The sequence below is a fragment of the Electrona antarctica genome (assembly GCF_951216825.1).
Source record: "Electrona antarctica genome assembly, chromosome: 6".
NCBI classification, from domain to species: domain Eukaryota; kingdom Metazoa; phylum Chordata; class Actinopteri; order Myctophiformes; family Myctophidae; genus Electrona; species Electrona antarctica.
In genome coordinates this window covers 43668779-43686971 of record NC_136811.1, presented here as the reverse complement: position 1 = coordinate 43686971, position 18193 = coordinate 43668779, and the positions used below count along the sequence as shown (strand labels likewise).

General features: G+C 47.6%; 1 protein-coding gene across 4 annotated transcripts in view; it reads right to left on the bottom strand.

The window, feature by feature from the left end:
- The window catches only part of LOC306924151 (nuclear factor of activated T-cells, cytoplasmic 1-like), a 178506-nt gene that overhangs the window by 15874 nt on the left and 144439 nt on the right, over nucleotides 1-18193 (bottom strand). For 3 of the 4 annotated variants that reach the window (XM_079502523.1, XM_079502524.1, XM_079502522.1), the window contains 2 exons: nucleotides 18051-18183; nucleotides 8735-9403 (listed from right to left, as the gene is read on the bottom strand). In XM_079502523.1, coding sequence (XP_079358649.1) covers nucleotides 8735-9403; nucleotides 18051-18183 — 802 coding nt within the window. The remainder of the gene's footprint in view (nucleotides 1-8734; nucleotides 9404-18050; nucleotides 18184-18193) is intronic. The other variant, XM_079502525.1, reaches the window with a different exon arrangement.

The window sequence follows — 18193 nt, the reverse complement described above, 5'->3', positions numbered from 1 at the left end:
ATCCCATTATAATGGCTGACTAAAAGCTGAATAACTCAAAATCTACGGAGCTCTCCGTGGTTTGGATAAAACACGCAATGTTCGGATGTCTTTGCTGATTATCCAGTGGTCTAGATGGAAACATTGGCGCTTTCTAGAGCAAGGATGGCTATATTTTAGCTCGCTAGCATTGACACTATTTATTTAGCATTAAGATGGACGCCCACAACAGGATATCCGTCCTGTGTGTTCACCCTCTAAATCGCCTCGGGAGCCCTCGGCAGTCTGAGGTTGGCTTTGCGTCCAGCAGGTGGCAGTAAACCTGTTAAACGGAGCAATTCTACATTGCATTATTGTTATATGGTACTTTTGCTTAAAGTAAAAATAAATGAGAGTATATTTTTCCACCACTGATCTCTCTCTCTCTCCTCCTCAGACGCTGCACGCTCTCTGCCAAGAGCAGCAAACCCTCACGGCTTCCCCCTGCAAGCCCTCCTCCTCCTCCTCCTCCCGACCGGAGCAGACTGCATCGTGTTGACATCCGTCGCTACAGGATACGATTTCACTGAACTAACACATTTCAGATGGAGGAGAGCTGTTATTAAACGGTTCTGGGCTCGGAGACCCCGCGCTCCTGTTTACAGATGCCACAGGTATTTACATCCCCTAAACACCAACCTGAAGCACTATTACGGCATCTACCGCGAGGAGGACGGAGCGCAAGCGTCTGACTATAACTGTGCATGCCACGTTGTAAGTGGGATATATGATAGGGTGTTGCATGTGTGTGTGTGTGTGTGTGTGTGTGTGTGTGTGTGTGTGTGTGTGCGTGTGCGTGTGCGTGTGCGTGTGCGTGCAAGCGCACGCTTGCTCGATGTGTGGTTGCAGGGGTGCATACATGTGTGGAGACAAGTATGTGTATTCCTTGCGCGTTCCGCTGATGCCAGCAGGAAATAAAGTCACGAAAGATTTATGATTCACAAATCACAAGCCAATAAGTCAAGGGCTTGGATGGGGGAAAAGGCTGAAATCATAGCCTACATATGATAGCTTTGCCAGAGCACAGATAACCTCAGGGCCATGTTGGCTGGGGTGCGACTCAATCAAACCAAAGTCGAGTCGTCAACAATTTGCCGCGCATTGCTCATATATAGCGGGACTCTGTGAGGACTCGGAGAGCGCTCGCAGCGAGCTGGTACAGTATACCTCTGCCATCGCAGATATGCAGGGAGACCCGTGCCAAGCCACTAGGCCCACACCGAGGCTTGACCCGCTGTGATCCGCGTGGCTCGGTGGCTTTGCAGCGTGTGTTCTCCCAGCATTCGGAATGCGAGCCACAGAAACCGAGCCTCTAAACGGCTGTGTCAGTAGAATTTGCACAAACACACGTCATACTATATGATGGACCAGGAGGACAGATTATATAAGCACACGTCATACTATATGATGGACCAGGAGGACAGATTATATAAGCACACGTCATACTATATGATGGACCAGGAGGACAGATTATATAAGCACACGTCATACTATATGATGGACCAGGAGGACAGATTATATAAACACACGTCATACTATATGATGGACCAGGAGGACAGATTATATAAGCACACGTCATACTATATGATGGACCAGGAGGACAGATTATATAAACACACGTCATACTATATGATGGACCAGGAGGACAGATTATATAAGCACACGTCATACTATATGATGGACCAGGAGGACAGATTATATAAGCATATGGAACGACTCACGCACGCACGCACGCACGCACGCACACATTACACACACACACACACACACACACACACACACACATGCACACACACACACACACACAAGACTTGTACCAGCGTTGTACCTACTGCACTATAGCGCACAGCTTGAAATCATCAGAAAAAGAAAATCTGACACAGTAGCAAATCTGCGTAATGCATTTATGACATTTGAGTATTCTTTCAAAACACAAAAACCCATTCTAAATCTCATCTAGATGTGTGGGTGGATGAGAGTGCAGACACAAAGAGAAACCCGATTTGTTTAGATATAATATAAGCTGCAGTTACGCAGCAGACGCATTCTTTCTCAGTGACTGTGGATATTATGACGGAGTGGCTGAAAGCAGACCAGATCCCCTGATTCAGCTGCCAGGCCTTGGGGTACACATGCACACTCACGCACACACATGCACACGCACACACTGTACTACACACACACACACACATGCGTGCAAACCAGCATACTGTGGCAATGAATGGATTCAATTCTTACAGATTCATCTTGTTGGACTTATCAAAACCAATAATATTTCCCGCGTGGTTTTGCGAGGGAAGGAAAAAAAGAAATCAAAGCCCTAACACTGCGACCCCATTGCCATTGTCATATGTATCCACTTACATCCAATTATTTGCTAAACTGCAAGCAATCTTGGACAATACAGACCATAATTGAATAGGTTTCATAATATGTGTTGAAAAAGGCTGATCGCAAACAGCGATGTATGGGCTCTCAAGTCTGGCCAAGAGGACAGAGATAAAAGCCATGTGACAGGAAACAGAGGGGAGTAAGGTAAACCAGAGAACTGCAACGCTGTTCCTCTATATACCAGATACGCTGTGGCCTTCACTTGGCTTCCATTAATCCCATAGTAACTCTCACGTATTTCTAAAATATATCGTGCCTTTCATTTTCCAACACAAATGACTCGGTATTCCACTGAGCAATATCAATAAGTATGAACAAACAACGTTGCTTTGATACAGAATATAAAATGGTAAATGGTGCATTTATATAGCGCCTTTATCCAAGGCGCTTTACATAGATTGTGCATTACATTCACCCATTCACACACACATTCATACACCGATTGCAGCGGAAGCCATGCAAGGTACCAACCAACACATCGGGAGCAATTTGGGGTTCAGTGTCTTGCCCAAGGACACTTCGACATGTAGACAGGAGGAGCCGGGATTCGAACCGCCGACCCATGGATCATTGGACGACCTGCTCTACCTCTTGAGCCACAGTCGCCCCTAGTCGAATATCAGTGCAGTTGTGAGGCGTGTGTCCCTGGTTCGACTGCAGGCCCGGCTCACCGGCTGGACCATTTGCTTCCTCTTTCCCTCACTATCCGCCCCAAAAATAAATATTTAAAAAGTAAAAGAATACCAGTGTTGTCTATTTTATTGATGTTCCCTATACCGCCGTGATATTGTGGAAAACTGTAATAGCTAACACTCTTGTGACCGATTGCATAATAAAACTGACAAATAAGTAATTTCAGGATCACATGCTCCGTAGATGTAGTGGTGCTGAAGTTAATAAATTCTCCTGATCTATTCACACAAGTGCTGTGTGGTATTTTCAGGGCAATAAGCAGTCGGAGACACAGCTCCTTAAATTACAGCTTAGCGGCGATGGTTTTTGATCCCAAAGGGAAGAATGTTCAGTTCAATATACTGGTGTTTCTTTTGGGGATCCCCATCCTGCAGTTATCCAACCGTAGCCTGGGTTCAATGACTCTCCAAGGCCAGCTCGATGGCCACATATTAATTTTTCCAATGACTATAAAACTTCCCCCACAAGTCTCTATGCGCCACCATTTTCAAGGACTGCCAGGAAAACAAGATTCCTAATACGAGAACGGGGCAATGATAACAACCGTTAAAAAAAAAGGAATTAAAAATAAATAATCCACATCCTCTTTTTAGTCATAAATAATAGAAAAGCCACCACCCCTTTTCTTGTATACCTGTCGATACCAATAAGGGCTTTGAGGAGACATGGGTTCTTGAAACTGCACTTAAACAAAAAGACATCCCCACTCTAACGTCCACTATTAGCAGGAGGCTGTGCTCCCACCAGCCCAGAGGGTCAGGGGTGCCTGAGTGTTGTGAAAGCACGGGCTCCAACGACAAGGCCCATCAGAGGTTCTCTGCAGGACCTCCATATCTCATGTCAAACGGACACATAAGCAGCACGTGCATAATAAAGATGTGCGCACGCACGCACGCACACACACACACACATCACACACACACACACACACACATCACACGCACACACACATGCACACACACATACAGAAGCAGCTCTACTTTTAGTGAGTCCCATTAGACACTTGAACCGTGGCTTTAATGAACACCCCCTCCTTTATGCCCCCCTACCCCCCCCCCCCCCCCCCCCCACCCGATAGCAAAGCCTCGCGGCACACTCCAATGTTAGCGACTCAGCATGTTTTCAGAGCGGTGCGGACGCGCTCTCAATCATCATTAGGGGTTTTGCGGAGTCCTGGGGTCTGGGCATCTTGCCAGGATGTGTAAAAGTTTCCATGAGAAAAGCCATGGAGTTGCCTGCGAGCGAGGGGGGGGGTGGGGGAACGGTAGCGGGACGGAGACCCTCAGAAATGCTACAGTAGAATGCCGTCTTGTTGTGGAAAAGGAAGGAACTTTGAACGACGGAGAGAGAGAGAGAGAGACAGAGAGAGAGAGAGAGAGAGAGCGGCACTGGAGGCGGGGAAGGGCTGGAGGCCTGATGAAAACGGCCCGTGCCTCGAGTCTGTTTTGAGTTTTGTCACAAGAAAACAACTTGTGTATCATTCCTGAATTCCTGAACGTAGAAAAACTTCAGTTTGGGGACAAAAACAGCCTGACCGCCCTGCACTTCAAAATGTGAGGCAATCCAAAACGTCAGAAATCAGCAGACCTTGTTTGGGGGGGGGGCGCTCGTGTTTTTCTTATTTTTTTTGGGGGTGAATAAGGACCCCTCTGTTTTAGGAGAGCCAGCTGGTAGAAATCTGTCCGGCTGATTAGCCCTTAGTTCTCTCTCTGTGCATAGAATTCAGCTGGCCTTCATGATATCACCCATCACACTAGGGCTTAATGAGAGAGGACGCACAGCAGCAGCCCCACAGGAACAAACGCCTAGCCACACACGCACACGCACACGCACACACACACACACACACACACACACACACACACACACACACACACACACACACACACACACACACACACACACACACACACAAAGACCTTCATAAACACCCAGAAAAGTGCCTCAAGTGGAGGGTTTTGTGGAGAGCAATGTGTGCCAAAGTCTTCTGAATCTGCTATGTGAACAAGGCCAAGATCAACAGTGCGTGCACATGTGCACATATGCGCCTCTGGATCCACATGCATGTCCACATGTGTGACAGACAAGAGGGAGGTTGGTATGATGTCACCATAGCGACTGAACTCCTTAGTTTGTGTGATCGAGTGTGACGTCATTATTATTTTCACGAGTTAATTAGTAATGCCTAAACGCCTAACTCTATTGTTTTTTTTATCGAGGGTTTTATTTATTTATGTCATTTGCATGGCGTTGTGCTCAAAGCCATATGTACAGTGAATCACCATGGTTTAAAGTGAGTGGAGGAGTGCTAAAGATTGAAAGGTCTTAGCAGGAGAAACTTCTGTTTAATGACAGCTTCCCTGCACATGACAATATGCCAAGTTCAATGTCATGCTGGGTCGGTTTTATCCACACGTCAGTGGTGCATTGTAACCATATATATTTATTTACTTGTGTACAGCACTAAAGTAAATCATTTGTGTATGTCTTACTTGAGTATTTGTATTTTAGGATACTAATGAGTTTCACTCAACTACATTTCCAAGACAAATATTGTACCTTTGAAAGTGAAAATTGAAGATACAACATCACAACGCATCACGATGAGCGTGTAGATTATCTATATTTTTTTTTACATTTTTCCGGAATAGGTTTGATTTTTTGGGGGGAAATGTCTACATTTCAATACAGCAAAAAGAAAGTACCCCAGCAAGTAACTGCTTGAGTTAAAAGTAGGCTGTACTTGAGGAATATTTGAACAGGACTCAAGTACTAGAATTGAGTACTTTGTTCACCACTGATGAACGTACATCTTGCCTTCCCTTCCCCGAACTCCACTGATGCGTGCCCTCGGTTCCATGTTTGTTTCCTGCATTCTCCTGATGTGAGATGGACCCGAGAGCGAGCCAGCAGCTGTCTGCGTCGAGGACACTCGGTGTACCACAGAGCCTGATTACACCTCACTGCAGACCCCACTGTGGCCAGCTGATCATTCATCAATCTTGAGTGCTAATTTAGCTCCTGGATGATTCCCAGATTGCCTGAGGGCAGACCTTAAAGACGTGGGGCTCATGTCTGTCTCGCACTGTAGTTATCCTGGGTTTACTATATCACAGCAGAGGGAACCGGTGGAGTTTAGCGGATTATGACTTGCGCGTGCGCGTGTGCGCGGGGTTAAGGGCTTATGCCTCCGACTCCCTTCGTACTGACGGAGGTCCTCGCGGTACAGTAGCTCACCGTTGATAGCTTGAGTGATTTCTCGGGGGCTGCGTTAACGCCATAGGCCTGCCGCGTGAGAGCACCGGGCCAGTGAGAGACATTTCCTCTGGCTGCCGAGAGCCCGAGTCCTCGTAGGCTGGAGCGTGGGAGGCGCTCCACTCAGGGGGAAGCTCAAGTGTGCTCCTGCAGATCTCAAATCACCGGCCGTGGGTTCCAGGGGAGGATCACTGCGATACCCGGCTGGCGGTAAATCACTGCCTGCCGGGGTGAGGTCATCCCCTCCCCTCCCCCGCGCCTTCCCTCTCTAATGGACCGCTCGGCTTGCTAACGCACGGCGCTTAATGCATGTGGATGGGGAGCTGGACGCCCAGCAAGCCGCCTTTCCGATCTTATTTATTTTAGCTTAGGGCTCATTTGAGGGGTTCGCGATGGGGGCCTGGCCTGGGAAGAGCAGATGCCTATGGAGTATGCTGTTACCACCGCACACTTACCAGGAGTCCGGCAGGCCGCCACAGATGCTCAATGCACGGACAATAAATGAAGGCAGAATGGCAGTGCATTGAGGTTTCACAGAGGGTTGCCTGCAGTGTCCTCGGTCAATCGATACACATTCCTAGGCGTCCCTAATGCAACTGTAATCACCAGCTGAATACATCTGGCCACCGTGCCGGAGCGCATTGGACGTCGCTAAAGTGACGTTGAATGGTATGGTGGGGAAGTCAAAACGAGGTTACTTGGTTTTACCTTATAAGCAACCACGATGCAGATTTGGAATATTTGATACTGTACCTTATTACGATGTAAAAGGACCCTTTAACAGCCCTATTACAAAACACAAAATAAAGCTTGGATATCAGCCTCATCCGATTAAAACTGAACCTGAGGCTCTTTTGCCTGCCGTAACTATTGAAAACGTTGAGAAAGAATCACATACGTGCATGACAATGCTGCTGCTAATCACATTTCCAGAAGATATAACACCACCCTCCTCTTGTTTCACTGTAGAAACCCCCCGACCCAAAGATGAAAAACAAAAAAACAATAACGTTGAGTGCTGCCTAACAGACGATGGAATTATGCTAGTACGTGTGAAGGGACAAAACCATGCAAAGAAAAACGCCATATTGGAGTGTTGTTGCGGATCATTTTATAGAGCTGATAACAGACAAGACGCCCTCCCTCTCACTCTATTGTCTGTTTATGAGGTGAGGACTAATGGGAATCATTGGGACTGACAGATACGAGCTGACAACTGCAATTCGACTCAATTACAGATCCACAGCCTGCAACTCCCCTGGTCCCCTCATGCCTATCACCCCATGTAGTCCCAGAGCTGTTGAGCCAAGCTAAATGTGAGCACACATGCATCCACATGCGCGCGCACACACACACACACACACACACACACACACACACACACACACACACACACACACACACACACACACACACACACACACACACACACACACACACACGATACAATACAATATTCCTGTTTGTTGAGCAAACAAAAGGTGCACAGGAAAACGTGACGTTCCCGAGTTGAACGGGGACTCGCTACAGGTGGGGGGGGGGGGACTTTATCACATCTGGATGAACGCCAGTGACACGTTCCGCACATACAGATCATAACAACGCTTATAGCGGAGCCTCCCGGCATGCGCCTGCGACGAGTCGGGGGCCAATTACAGTGCGAGGGGGGGTACGGTATGATAAAGAGTGGGTGCATCGCCACCCGCCAGCCCAGTCTCCCCTGATGACGACAGCCTGCGTGGTGGAGGTTCTCCGTGGGGAGAACACAGGAAAACACAGCCTCTGCCTTCTGCCTCCCAACATCCCTCCCAGAGCGACGGGGAGGAGGGGGGGGAAAAAAGAGTGGCTGGGCTCAGGAAACCCCTAGCCATTGTTTTGCTTCCTTCATTAGTCCTTGTGTCAACAGTTTGGTTCGGTACGCGTGTGCCACTGTTTTTGTTCTGCTGCACCCCGGCTGACCTCCGTGCTGTGATGTTTTGACAGATTGTTTCAAAATCCCCATAAAGGCAATTTACCGCCTTAAAATTAAGCCGCCGCTCGGACAACATAAGCCGGGGGCCGAGCAAAAGCAAATAAATCTCACCCGCGTCTAAAATTAAACAAATCTGACGTAAATCTGCAGGCAGAATTTCATCAGGAAGCGGCGAGAGGTGCAGCAGGGTGCGGTTATGTATGGGGGTTTGCAGATAAGCCAAAGGTGTTAAATAAATGCAGTGTCCTGCGTAAATGGAATGTTTTGGCACAGACAGACAGCTCATAAAGAGCCATTTTCATAAAGACAAACAACACGATTCTGATCAAGTCATTAGCTAGTGGAACATTCCACAACCATGGTCAGTGTGAACAGGTCAGATACTCCATATCTCTAGTGACTCACCATCATCAAGGTACATCTGGTCCAGTTCCTGAGGCTCCCGTTTGACGGTTTTGCCCGGAGCAGGGGGGCTGTCGTCCTCTGGGAGCAGGCTGGGGGGACTCCCTCTGGTCTGGGATGAGTTGGTCGCTGCCTGAGCCTGACTAGGACTGTAGGCCTGGGCAAAGGGACTCTCCGCTGCCCCACCTGGAGTGGACGGGTTGGACACAGGGGAGGAGGACGAGCTGCTGTTGGCATAGATGGGGTGGTAGCCGTGCTGGGGTCCCGGGCTGTTGAGGTGGTGAGGGCTCCCCTGGGAGTGGATCATCCCCAGCGAGGAGCTGTGGTCCGGGGAGGACGGGTGGGCCAGGTTCGGGCGCCCAGGGTTCTCCTGGATGGTGGCGGCCATGGAGCCGGGTTGCGCCGCATGCGTGGGGCTGCCGGACAGGCACTTGCTGTAGGCCACGGGGGACATGTCGTGCAGCGTGGGGCTGGAACTGGGGGAGGAGGCGGGCATGGCGCCGTGGCGAGGCGGGCAGGAAGGGTAGGCCCCGACTAGGCAGGTGTCGGCGTCCCCCACGGGCATGATGGGAGTGAGCCTGGGCTGACTGAAGTAGGGCGTGGAATGCACAGGCAGCACAGGGGTCCCCAGAGAGTCATACTCATCATTGGGTTCTGTCTTTATTATCGGCACTGGGGAAACGAGATGAAGAGGAAAAAGAGAGAGAAAACGGGGAGATCAGAAACGTGCAGGAGATCCACGTGGCTCAATAAGTACGTGCGAGAGCATGAGTAAAAAGAGACGATTGTGGCTAGGATACCCTCTTTAATCCAAACAAACAGCTACCAGTGAATATGGGCTCAGTGTCAATTTGGCTGAGGCCTCCCAATACAGTAACCCCCATACACCCCACTCCCCCCCTTCCCCCTTACCACACCATGAAAAAAATTGAAATGCAAAAGAATAGGGGAAAAGAAAAACGCATGAGTCATCAGTGCAGAAAGCCACAGCTGGCTCTAATAATGAAAAAAACTATTTTCTTTGGACTTTCCTCCAGCTCTGATATCCTATAAAAGACTGCTTTAAAGCAGTGGGCTGCTGCTCCGGGAGCAAAGGACCCCGTAGGTCTCCTCCACGCTCTAAAAGTAATTGTTGCTCTCAGAACCGAGAGAAAGAGAGAGAGAGAGAGAGAGAGAGAGAGAGAGGGAGAGAGAGGGGAGGGTGACGGCGGGTGGAAGAGCGAGAAAAAGAGATGATTTGATTTTGATTAGGCAGGCCGAGCTCCTTAAGAGGCTGCAGTGCTACGCCTGCGGTTACAGAAGCTCCGAGCTTCGGCTAATGCAGGAGAGTGCAGTGACCCCACTTGATCACTGTGCCTCCTGTCTTCCAGGTCCACTCCCCGGTTTGTCTGCGCCACCTCCTGATCAGTCCGGAACTGACCAGAGCTGGTTTGAAGTGTTTTGGTACTAGTCAAGTTATTCCATGTCTAGTCCTGACTTCAAGACCTCAACCTGAGTTTGACACTCAAACAAAGACAGAGCAAAGCAGTTGGGCTAAACTAGGCCTGTGATAGTGATACATTTAAAGTTGCTTTCAACACCTCAGTCAGTCAAGTCACAACTATGTCATGCATGTCTCACAACACACAGGTGTCCAAGTCAAGACTCAAGTCATGATTGTTGTCTCAAGTCTGCTGACAGTGAGCATATAGTCATGCTTGTAATCAAGACCAGGTTGTTATGGTGTGGCACTGGGGGGACTAGTCATCTCAGTGTTGTTCTTCACGTATGTATGCATGTGCATGTGCGTGTGTGCGTGTGTGTGTGTGTGTGCGCGTGTGTGTGTGCGTGTGTGCGTGTGTGTGTGTGTGTGTGTGTACTGTACAGTATGTATGTATATGTCCCCACAAAAGTAGACCATCCTTAGGTCCCCACAAATCACAGCGAACTACACAGATCAGCTGCTGCTGCTACGCCAATAACGGCTCACTCCCGGCTACTTTAGATCATAGATCAAGTTAGCGCAGCACACATCATTGGTGCTTCACTTACAAACTGCACACCTAGAACTTTTTCCAAACTAAGAAAATGTATTGCGATATTCTGCATAATATTATAATCAATCATACATCACAACTCAACCTATACTATTTGCCAGTTGTTACTGTATGAGTCTGGAGAGATGGAGAGGGGGACAAGCCCGGCCTCTCTATAAGAAAACCAGTTTAAAACCAGCACACTGGTTGAGTTATTGTATGAGTACACATGCTCCGTCTGTGCCAGGACGCTGCTAATAGGGCAGTATTAAGATACCCAGATGGATAGCAAAGGCTTCTGAGTCACAATACGCATACTGTTTCTATTTCTGCACATTGTTAAAACGTGTTAATGGGTGTGGTGAGTGTTTCATGCCAATCATAAGTGTTTTTGGCTAAATTCACTTCAGCTGACATTTACTCACAGGCCTGCAGATGTCAATGTGAATAAGACGCTTGTTTAATTCTTTGTGTTTGTGCTAAGAACACAATAGGACTTTTGAAAGATAAAAGTTTTGCTTTCCAAGTCCAAAAGTTTATGATGTGTATAAACTTTTAGTGTGGACGATGAAAAAGAAAAAGCCATCATTTCTCAGCGGTTTGTTATTTTTGCGGGTAGGAGACAATGATTATCACACCCCCTGTCCTCCGGGGCTCAAGCTGAGGTGCTGTGATTACCCAGCAGGGAGCACGTTTACGTCAGCCCTGTCTGCATCCAGAGACCTGGGACCGGGTCTGGTGTCACAGGGAGCATTGATGCAGAGCCAGTCCCAGGATTCGCGGGGCCTATATACGCCCGTCAGCTTGGGAAATAACAAGCCAGGCACACACGTCCTCAGCCACTTCCCTAGTCATTTCTCTTTTTTCTCGTTGTGGTAGCACAGTGCCACGGTGCTGCTGCGTGCAGCGCGGTTGAGTTAAGTGAGAGTTGCAATGGTGAACCACTTCTCTGAATTTCAGAGGTCTTGGACATTGTACAGTAGGCCTACTAGAAGTTTGCGTGCCTGCTCACGTCTATCACCAAAAAAAGTAAAAAAAAAAGGTTACAAACATAAATAAAATGGTGTTACACTAAAAACTGTGACCCATACAATTAGGTAATGGCAGTCCGGCTTCCCATCATGCACCTGTAACCCAACATGCAGAGTGCTGTCGTGTTTGAAGATAGAACTGGAAGCAGTGTTAGCGTAGCGCAATGCTACGGAAGAGGGGGACATGGAATTAATCTGAATGTATTCATGACTGTAGAATTCAAATGTCTTCCTTGATGTAGATTTTGTCTTAGAGCTATTGTAATATCCTCTTGAGAACAGGAACCATATTATCCTCTAAATAATGAATAATATTCATTTGAGAACAGGAACAGTATTATGGTTCCTGTTTTCAACAAGCGCCCAAGTACCTAAAGGAGGTATTTCCTCTTATCCACAAGAGCATCAGGTTTTACCTTGTTTGTTTTCCCACATGGGAGACCCTGTTCAAATCCAAGTGGTTACATAAAGAAGCATCCTAATAGCAGCTGTAATAGTATAAGTGCAGCTTTATGCATTCATTAGCTGAGTTTTTAGTATGATCAGTCGGTTGAGCACTTGCAAGATTCTGGTCATGCGGTGTGTCGCTCCACCTCACGGGGAAGCACATATACAGTAGTGAAGGGGATAGACCCCATGCTTGCTTGGTTGATACCGACAAGCCACATGATCTACTGAGTTACTTAGTTGAGCCATGTGAAGCACAAGTGCAAATCTCCTATTGTCATTGTTTGTCTGTGCGTCTGCCAATATGTCAGCCAGAGGTTGCTAAAAAAGCCAAGACAAACTTGGGCTAGAAACACATGCACCCAGCTCAACTATACACGCCTCTGCGTTGGCTTGTATTCTACCATAGAAACTGCAGGTTCAGCTTTATGCATCTATGGAATTTAGGAATGGTAAATTGGAAGTCTTGTCCTTTGCCTCTATGACTGTACACAGTAGTAAAACCCCCAGTGTTCATTGAGGACAAATGGAACCTTTTTACGTGTCCATTTTGGTTACATTTGTACACTCGCTGAGTTAAATTAATGGAGGCTTTTACTGTGTAATCAGCGTGGAAAATTGAATCACTTGCGTGTGATTGCCATTTCTTTCCCCTCACTCATTCTCCCGATCTCAAAGCCACTGTTCTGCTAGATAGATGAAGAGAGGTTCTCCCCCTCCAGCACAATCCATCTGCGTGTCTCCCCTAGACGTTGTGCGAGTGAGAAGGGAAAGCAGATTCACCCTGTGAGTCCCATCTCCAGCTGGCTTCTATTTCCTCCCAACCTGTGGGTTATGGCCCACAGACAGTTGAAGCTCCACACATGTTTTTTCTCTCTGTCTCTGGCAGTTTCCCCTCTGTCTGCTTGTATTAAGCTGATCAGGTCTGATCTGGGTATTTATTGAGCACTGGTTTCCTCCGAGGGGAATGGCAGTTGTGTGACAGAGCTGTGTGTGTGTGTGTGTGTGTGTGTGTGTGTGTGTGTGTGTGTGTGTGTGTGTGTGTGTGTGTGTGTGTGTGTGGGGCAGGGTTGGCGCGGGTCGGTTGCGTGGGCATGAGGCTCAATGGCTGTGTCTCTGTGTGTGTGTGTGTTTGGCCCTTCGCTGTGTATATCTGCGTTGGTGTGTTTGGACGGGAAGGGAGAGCACAGCAGAGTCTACAGAGCGTTGTGGATTTTAGTGTGATCCTCAGCCACACGCAAAGGAGGATTGCAGGCAAATGATGATCGGTTGTGATTCAGATTTATGACCAACTGTTCTCTGGATCAAGGAGGACCGATGAACCACTTTCAACCTGGCGTGCCTACTTTGAGGTGCCATTTTTCAAAAACCTTTAAAAATGTCCCACAATGTTCTATCTAAAATAATCAAATAAACAGCAGAAATATCTGATTTACAAGCTTACGCTTGTAGAGCTTGTAAATCTACTATTCTTGCTACTTTGTAAAGTGTAATATAGGCTTAAGTGGTTAAGGTATTGATGCACTGAAAGTGAGAAGGAGGGCGTCAATGCCGTGCCGCTCCGGCAGTGTGGAGCTATGCTGACATTTAAAATGGGGCAGGTGGTAGTTCATTAACTCACAGGTGCCTAGTGCACCGTGTCCAACTGTGCAGGCAATCTGTCTGACGGCTGGTGGCCCCGCACACGCCTGGGCCTCAAAGTGGGTGCGTCTGACACTGTCCAAAAACACAGACACGACTGAAACAAGCATAGTCCAGTGCAGCTTTGGGAGACATGACTGTGCAAATGTTTGGAGAGGGGAAGAAAAAAGAAAACAAGCAAGCAATGTGTGGTTCATTAACTTTTCCTGCATGTGTCACAGTTGGTCCTAAGGAACATGTTTCTCTTTCTTTTTTTTTCCACCCCTGCCACTTCTCAGACCACAAAAACCAATGGTGAGGGGAATCAGCACCCGTTTGCGTTAAGAATAGAACTCGATATTGCAGAGGAATCTCCGGACGGCCTGTGAAAACAAAGGGATTCCGAGAAGTTCCTCACCCGAGCTTCGGTCAGTGCCAGCACGTTTGGCCTTTTTCTTGCTTAATGTGGTTTTTCTCTATTTGAAGAGAAGAAAAGGGGATCGACACGTCACGTCTTCACAAGAATGATTGGAAGGGAGCGTGGAAAAGCCAGGCTCACACATAGGGAGCCAGACAAAGACACTTGTAGCACTGCTGTATACTGTACATCTCAATATCTGAACCAGCTACTTAGGAACTACATCACACCAAACCACAACTGCTGCTGTCGGCATAATGTCAGAGACATAACGAAACACTTTCAGAGCGATTTCAATCTGACACACACGGGATCATGAATACAGGATGGTTGCTGATGGAAAGGTTAAAGTTGAGTCAAACTAATGCATCATTTCATAAAGGATTCGTTGTGTGGAAAGAAAAGGCTTAAACTTGTGTTAATGACCAACTTCTAAGCTAGTGCATTAGAGGGGGGCGGCGGTGGCTCAGGGGTAGAGTTTCCAGATGGTAACCACAAGGTCGCCAGTTCGAACCCGGGCTACCCCAGAGTTAGTGTCGAAGTGTCCTTGAGCAAGACACTGAACCCCTAATTGCTCCTGATGTGCTGGTTGGTACCTTGCATGGTTTCCGCCGCCATCAGTGTATGAATGTGTATGTGAATGGGTGAATGTAATGCACAATCTATGTAAAAGCACCTTGGATAAAGGCGCTATATAAATGCACCATTTACCATTTAGTGCATGTTTAAATCCTGTTTCTGACGGAATTCACAATGCATTGTTCTGCCTGTGTCTCAACTGGCCTCCACAGAACAAAGGAGACTGTACAATATTGTACACGGGGTACATGTGTCAGTCAAGCTTATCTCCATCCGTCAACTTGGTTAGTCTGAAATCAGAACCCGTGTTTCCAGTACAGACATCTGATAATAATAATAGACTACAACTCCAGTCTGGGGCGTGGCCAAGAGGAAGATAAGAATCAGACACCATGTTTATACGGCTAAAACAATGCCGTCTTCTCAGAGAATTGCTTATCCTACATGAAATGGGGGAGAAGATCAACTAAAACTGCCCTCTTGGTGTTCAGTTGGTCCAGTGTTTCAGTTTGACGCGTGTGTTATACTTAAATGCACTCAGGTGTCCCACACTCAAAATAGCTCTGCTTCTTTCTTGACTTTTTAGCATTTCATCCTTTTGACAGATACGTGCAAATATATGTTCTTATAAGCATTTTTGCCAATAAAAACATCAAAATAAAAACTGAGAATACAATCAGGCTTGAGAGTTTCAGTATCAGCAGCTCTGGACTGTCAACGGCAGCACGCCCCCACACACACACTTTGCGCTTCTTCAGAGGACGCGCACTATTGACAGAGAATAGCAAGATGGTCACATGACATGAATGGAAAAAACAAGGTTGTTTTCACTAGCATCTGTGGTGAGTTGTTGGCCTCGACCTTCCGCCGCTCAGGCAAGTTTGGCTATTTTAAGTGCAGGGTTTTGCCTTTTATAGATGAGCAGACAGCAGAGTGTGAAAAAAGATGTTCTCTCTAAACAGCTTCGGTGACCACAACTAAGATACAGAGGGCCGGAAGCCCCACTCCCCCTCTTCACAGGGCGCGGGAGGAAGTGATGAAAGTAGTAGTGTGTGTGTGTGTGTGTGTGTGTGTGTGTGTGTGTGTGTGTGTGTGTGTGTGTGTGTGTGTGTGCGCACACGTGGTTGACTGTGCGTTACTTTGTACGTGCACCCTTCCATCTCCCTTCTCTTCCCCCAATACCTGGCCACAAAGTTGACTGTTTCTCTGTGCATGTTTAAACACTTACTACACAGTGAAAACCCTCAAAAGCAAACAGCCACACTAGTCTTTCCTTGTTCCCCGCCGTTCTATTCAAAAGCATGCAGTCTATTACAGTCATCATCATTCCCTTTCACTGTCTATTTACCCCGATGACATCCTTTAATTTATATGGGTTAGGAATAGACGAGTACCTCCTTCACCCGCTTTGTATGTTTAGATTAGATGACTATGACTGTTTAAACACAGCCCAGCCTATATTGTAATACTGTAAATAACTACGTACACACACACACACACACACACACACACAAACGCACACACACAGACACACGCACACAATTTACAAACGCACACATGCTTAGCATAGAAAAACCACACGTTTATAAGGGTGGTAAATCTCCAAATAGCACTCAATACTGTATGATTCATGGTCCCTTTGGCTGTGACACTAGTACGATAATTATGCTGCTTCATAAAGACATCGACCCCACTTGTGTGGTCCCATATGTGGTTTGCTTGGCGGCGAGGGAACAACAAGTCATCTTTTAATTGGAATCATGTTTATCTCCGCGAAAATGACTCGAGGACAAGCAGTTATGGCTGATAAGCGCCTCCCTTGCTCTCTCTCTCTCGTCTCTTCTCCCCATCTGTATGTCATGTTGGTATATGGAGCTGCTATATATGGCCTGTTGGTCGGTCCTGTGCTGGCCCGGTTACTCTGAATCCATCATAGCAATCGGCCATCGCCAAATAGGGCCTGGTGTTTACTTCCCCTCAGAGGTTCCTCCAACAGCCTGAATCACTGCTTATCTCCTCTGGACATAAATACATCTGTTCATAATCTGAGTGTCACATCTTATTAGCAGCTCGAAACTTAAAACACAGAGCATGCTTTTGCAACATTAGGCCCATTAGACACAGATCGCAATGACAACACGATACAATTGTTTGTTTCCTTCTAATGGATTCCTGTGGTATTTTTACCCTGATGCTCAAAAAATGGTTCATCGGGGGGCCGACATTTCACCTGCGCCTATCGGCAGAGCTCAGCTGTGTTAATCTGGCCCTCTAAAAGAAGCAACTCTCCCAATCTGTGACTGCACATTCCCCGAATTCCCGCACGAGGAGCCTGTAAACATGGACACGGGGGACACGTGATGAGCATGCAGAGGTATTCCTGGATTTATCAGGTTGCTACACGAAGGAGAAGCGCCAAGGCGTTGGCCCTGGCAGATGTGCGCGTGCGTACGCGCGTGTCTGTCTGTTCACACGTATGCATGTTAGTGAGTGGGGGGGCGGGGTTGCCATGTGAGGTGCGGTGTGAGATCCAGGGCGACAGGGATTGACTTCTCAATATCAACAGTGCCCAGGGGCTCTGTCAGTCAGCAGGTATACCTCATCGCTGGGGAACGCAACGCCGCTGCAAAATAAACACACCTCACATATTCTGCTCTCGCTCACGGGCCACGGTGAAGTGTGGGTGTTAAGAAAAAAAAACGTGAGGTGGGGCATTGGATTGAGGGTGCTGCAAAACCCCTGAGGGATGTGGTGAACTTTGGCGGCAGGGATCTCAGATTTTGGCGTGCAAAAAGCCAAACGGTGATATTTGTGAACATGTGACGTGGGACGGTCACCCGACCGACATTATTATGGTATTATGAACAGAATCACTTAATGAACACATCAGCAGCAGTCCTCAAACGTTTTTGGCCGTGCACCCCGTTACCTCCTGACCTATCTGACGCAGCCCCCAACGCTCAGTCTCATTGTATTTGGCCGAAAATGTTATTTTTCTAATACGATTATGGCAAATAATCACAGAATGTCACTGCACTGAGAGACATGCAGCAGCTGTATACATATCCTTGCAACGGTGTTTTTGCCGTTTGTGTTAAGTGACACCATAAAACCGCCTTTACCCTTTTCATGTCACGCACGCGTGCACTGCACGCACAACAGTTTGGGAACCCCTGGGTTAGGTCATAGGAGGCATGGAGCGTGATTACCATTAGGAGACAGGTAGGTGAAGCGCTGGTATTGGCTCCTCTTCCTCTTGCCGTTGCAGACGTAGAAGTTGACCTGCACCGGGCTGGATATCCTCTGGTTGCGGTACGGAGGGATCTCCACAACGAGCGCATTCTGTGGAGAA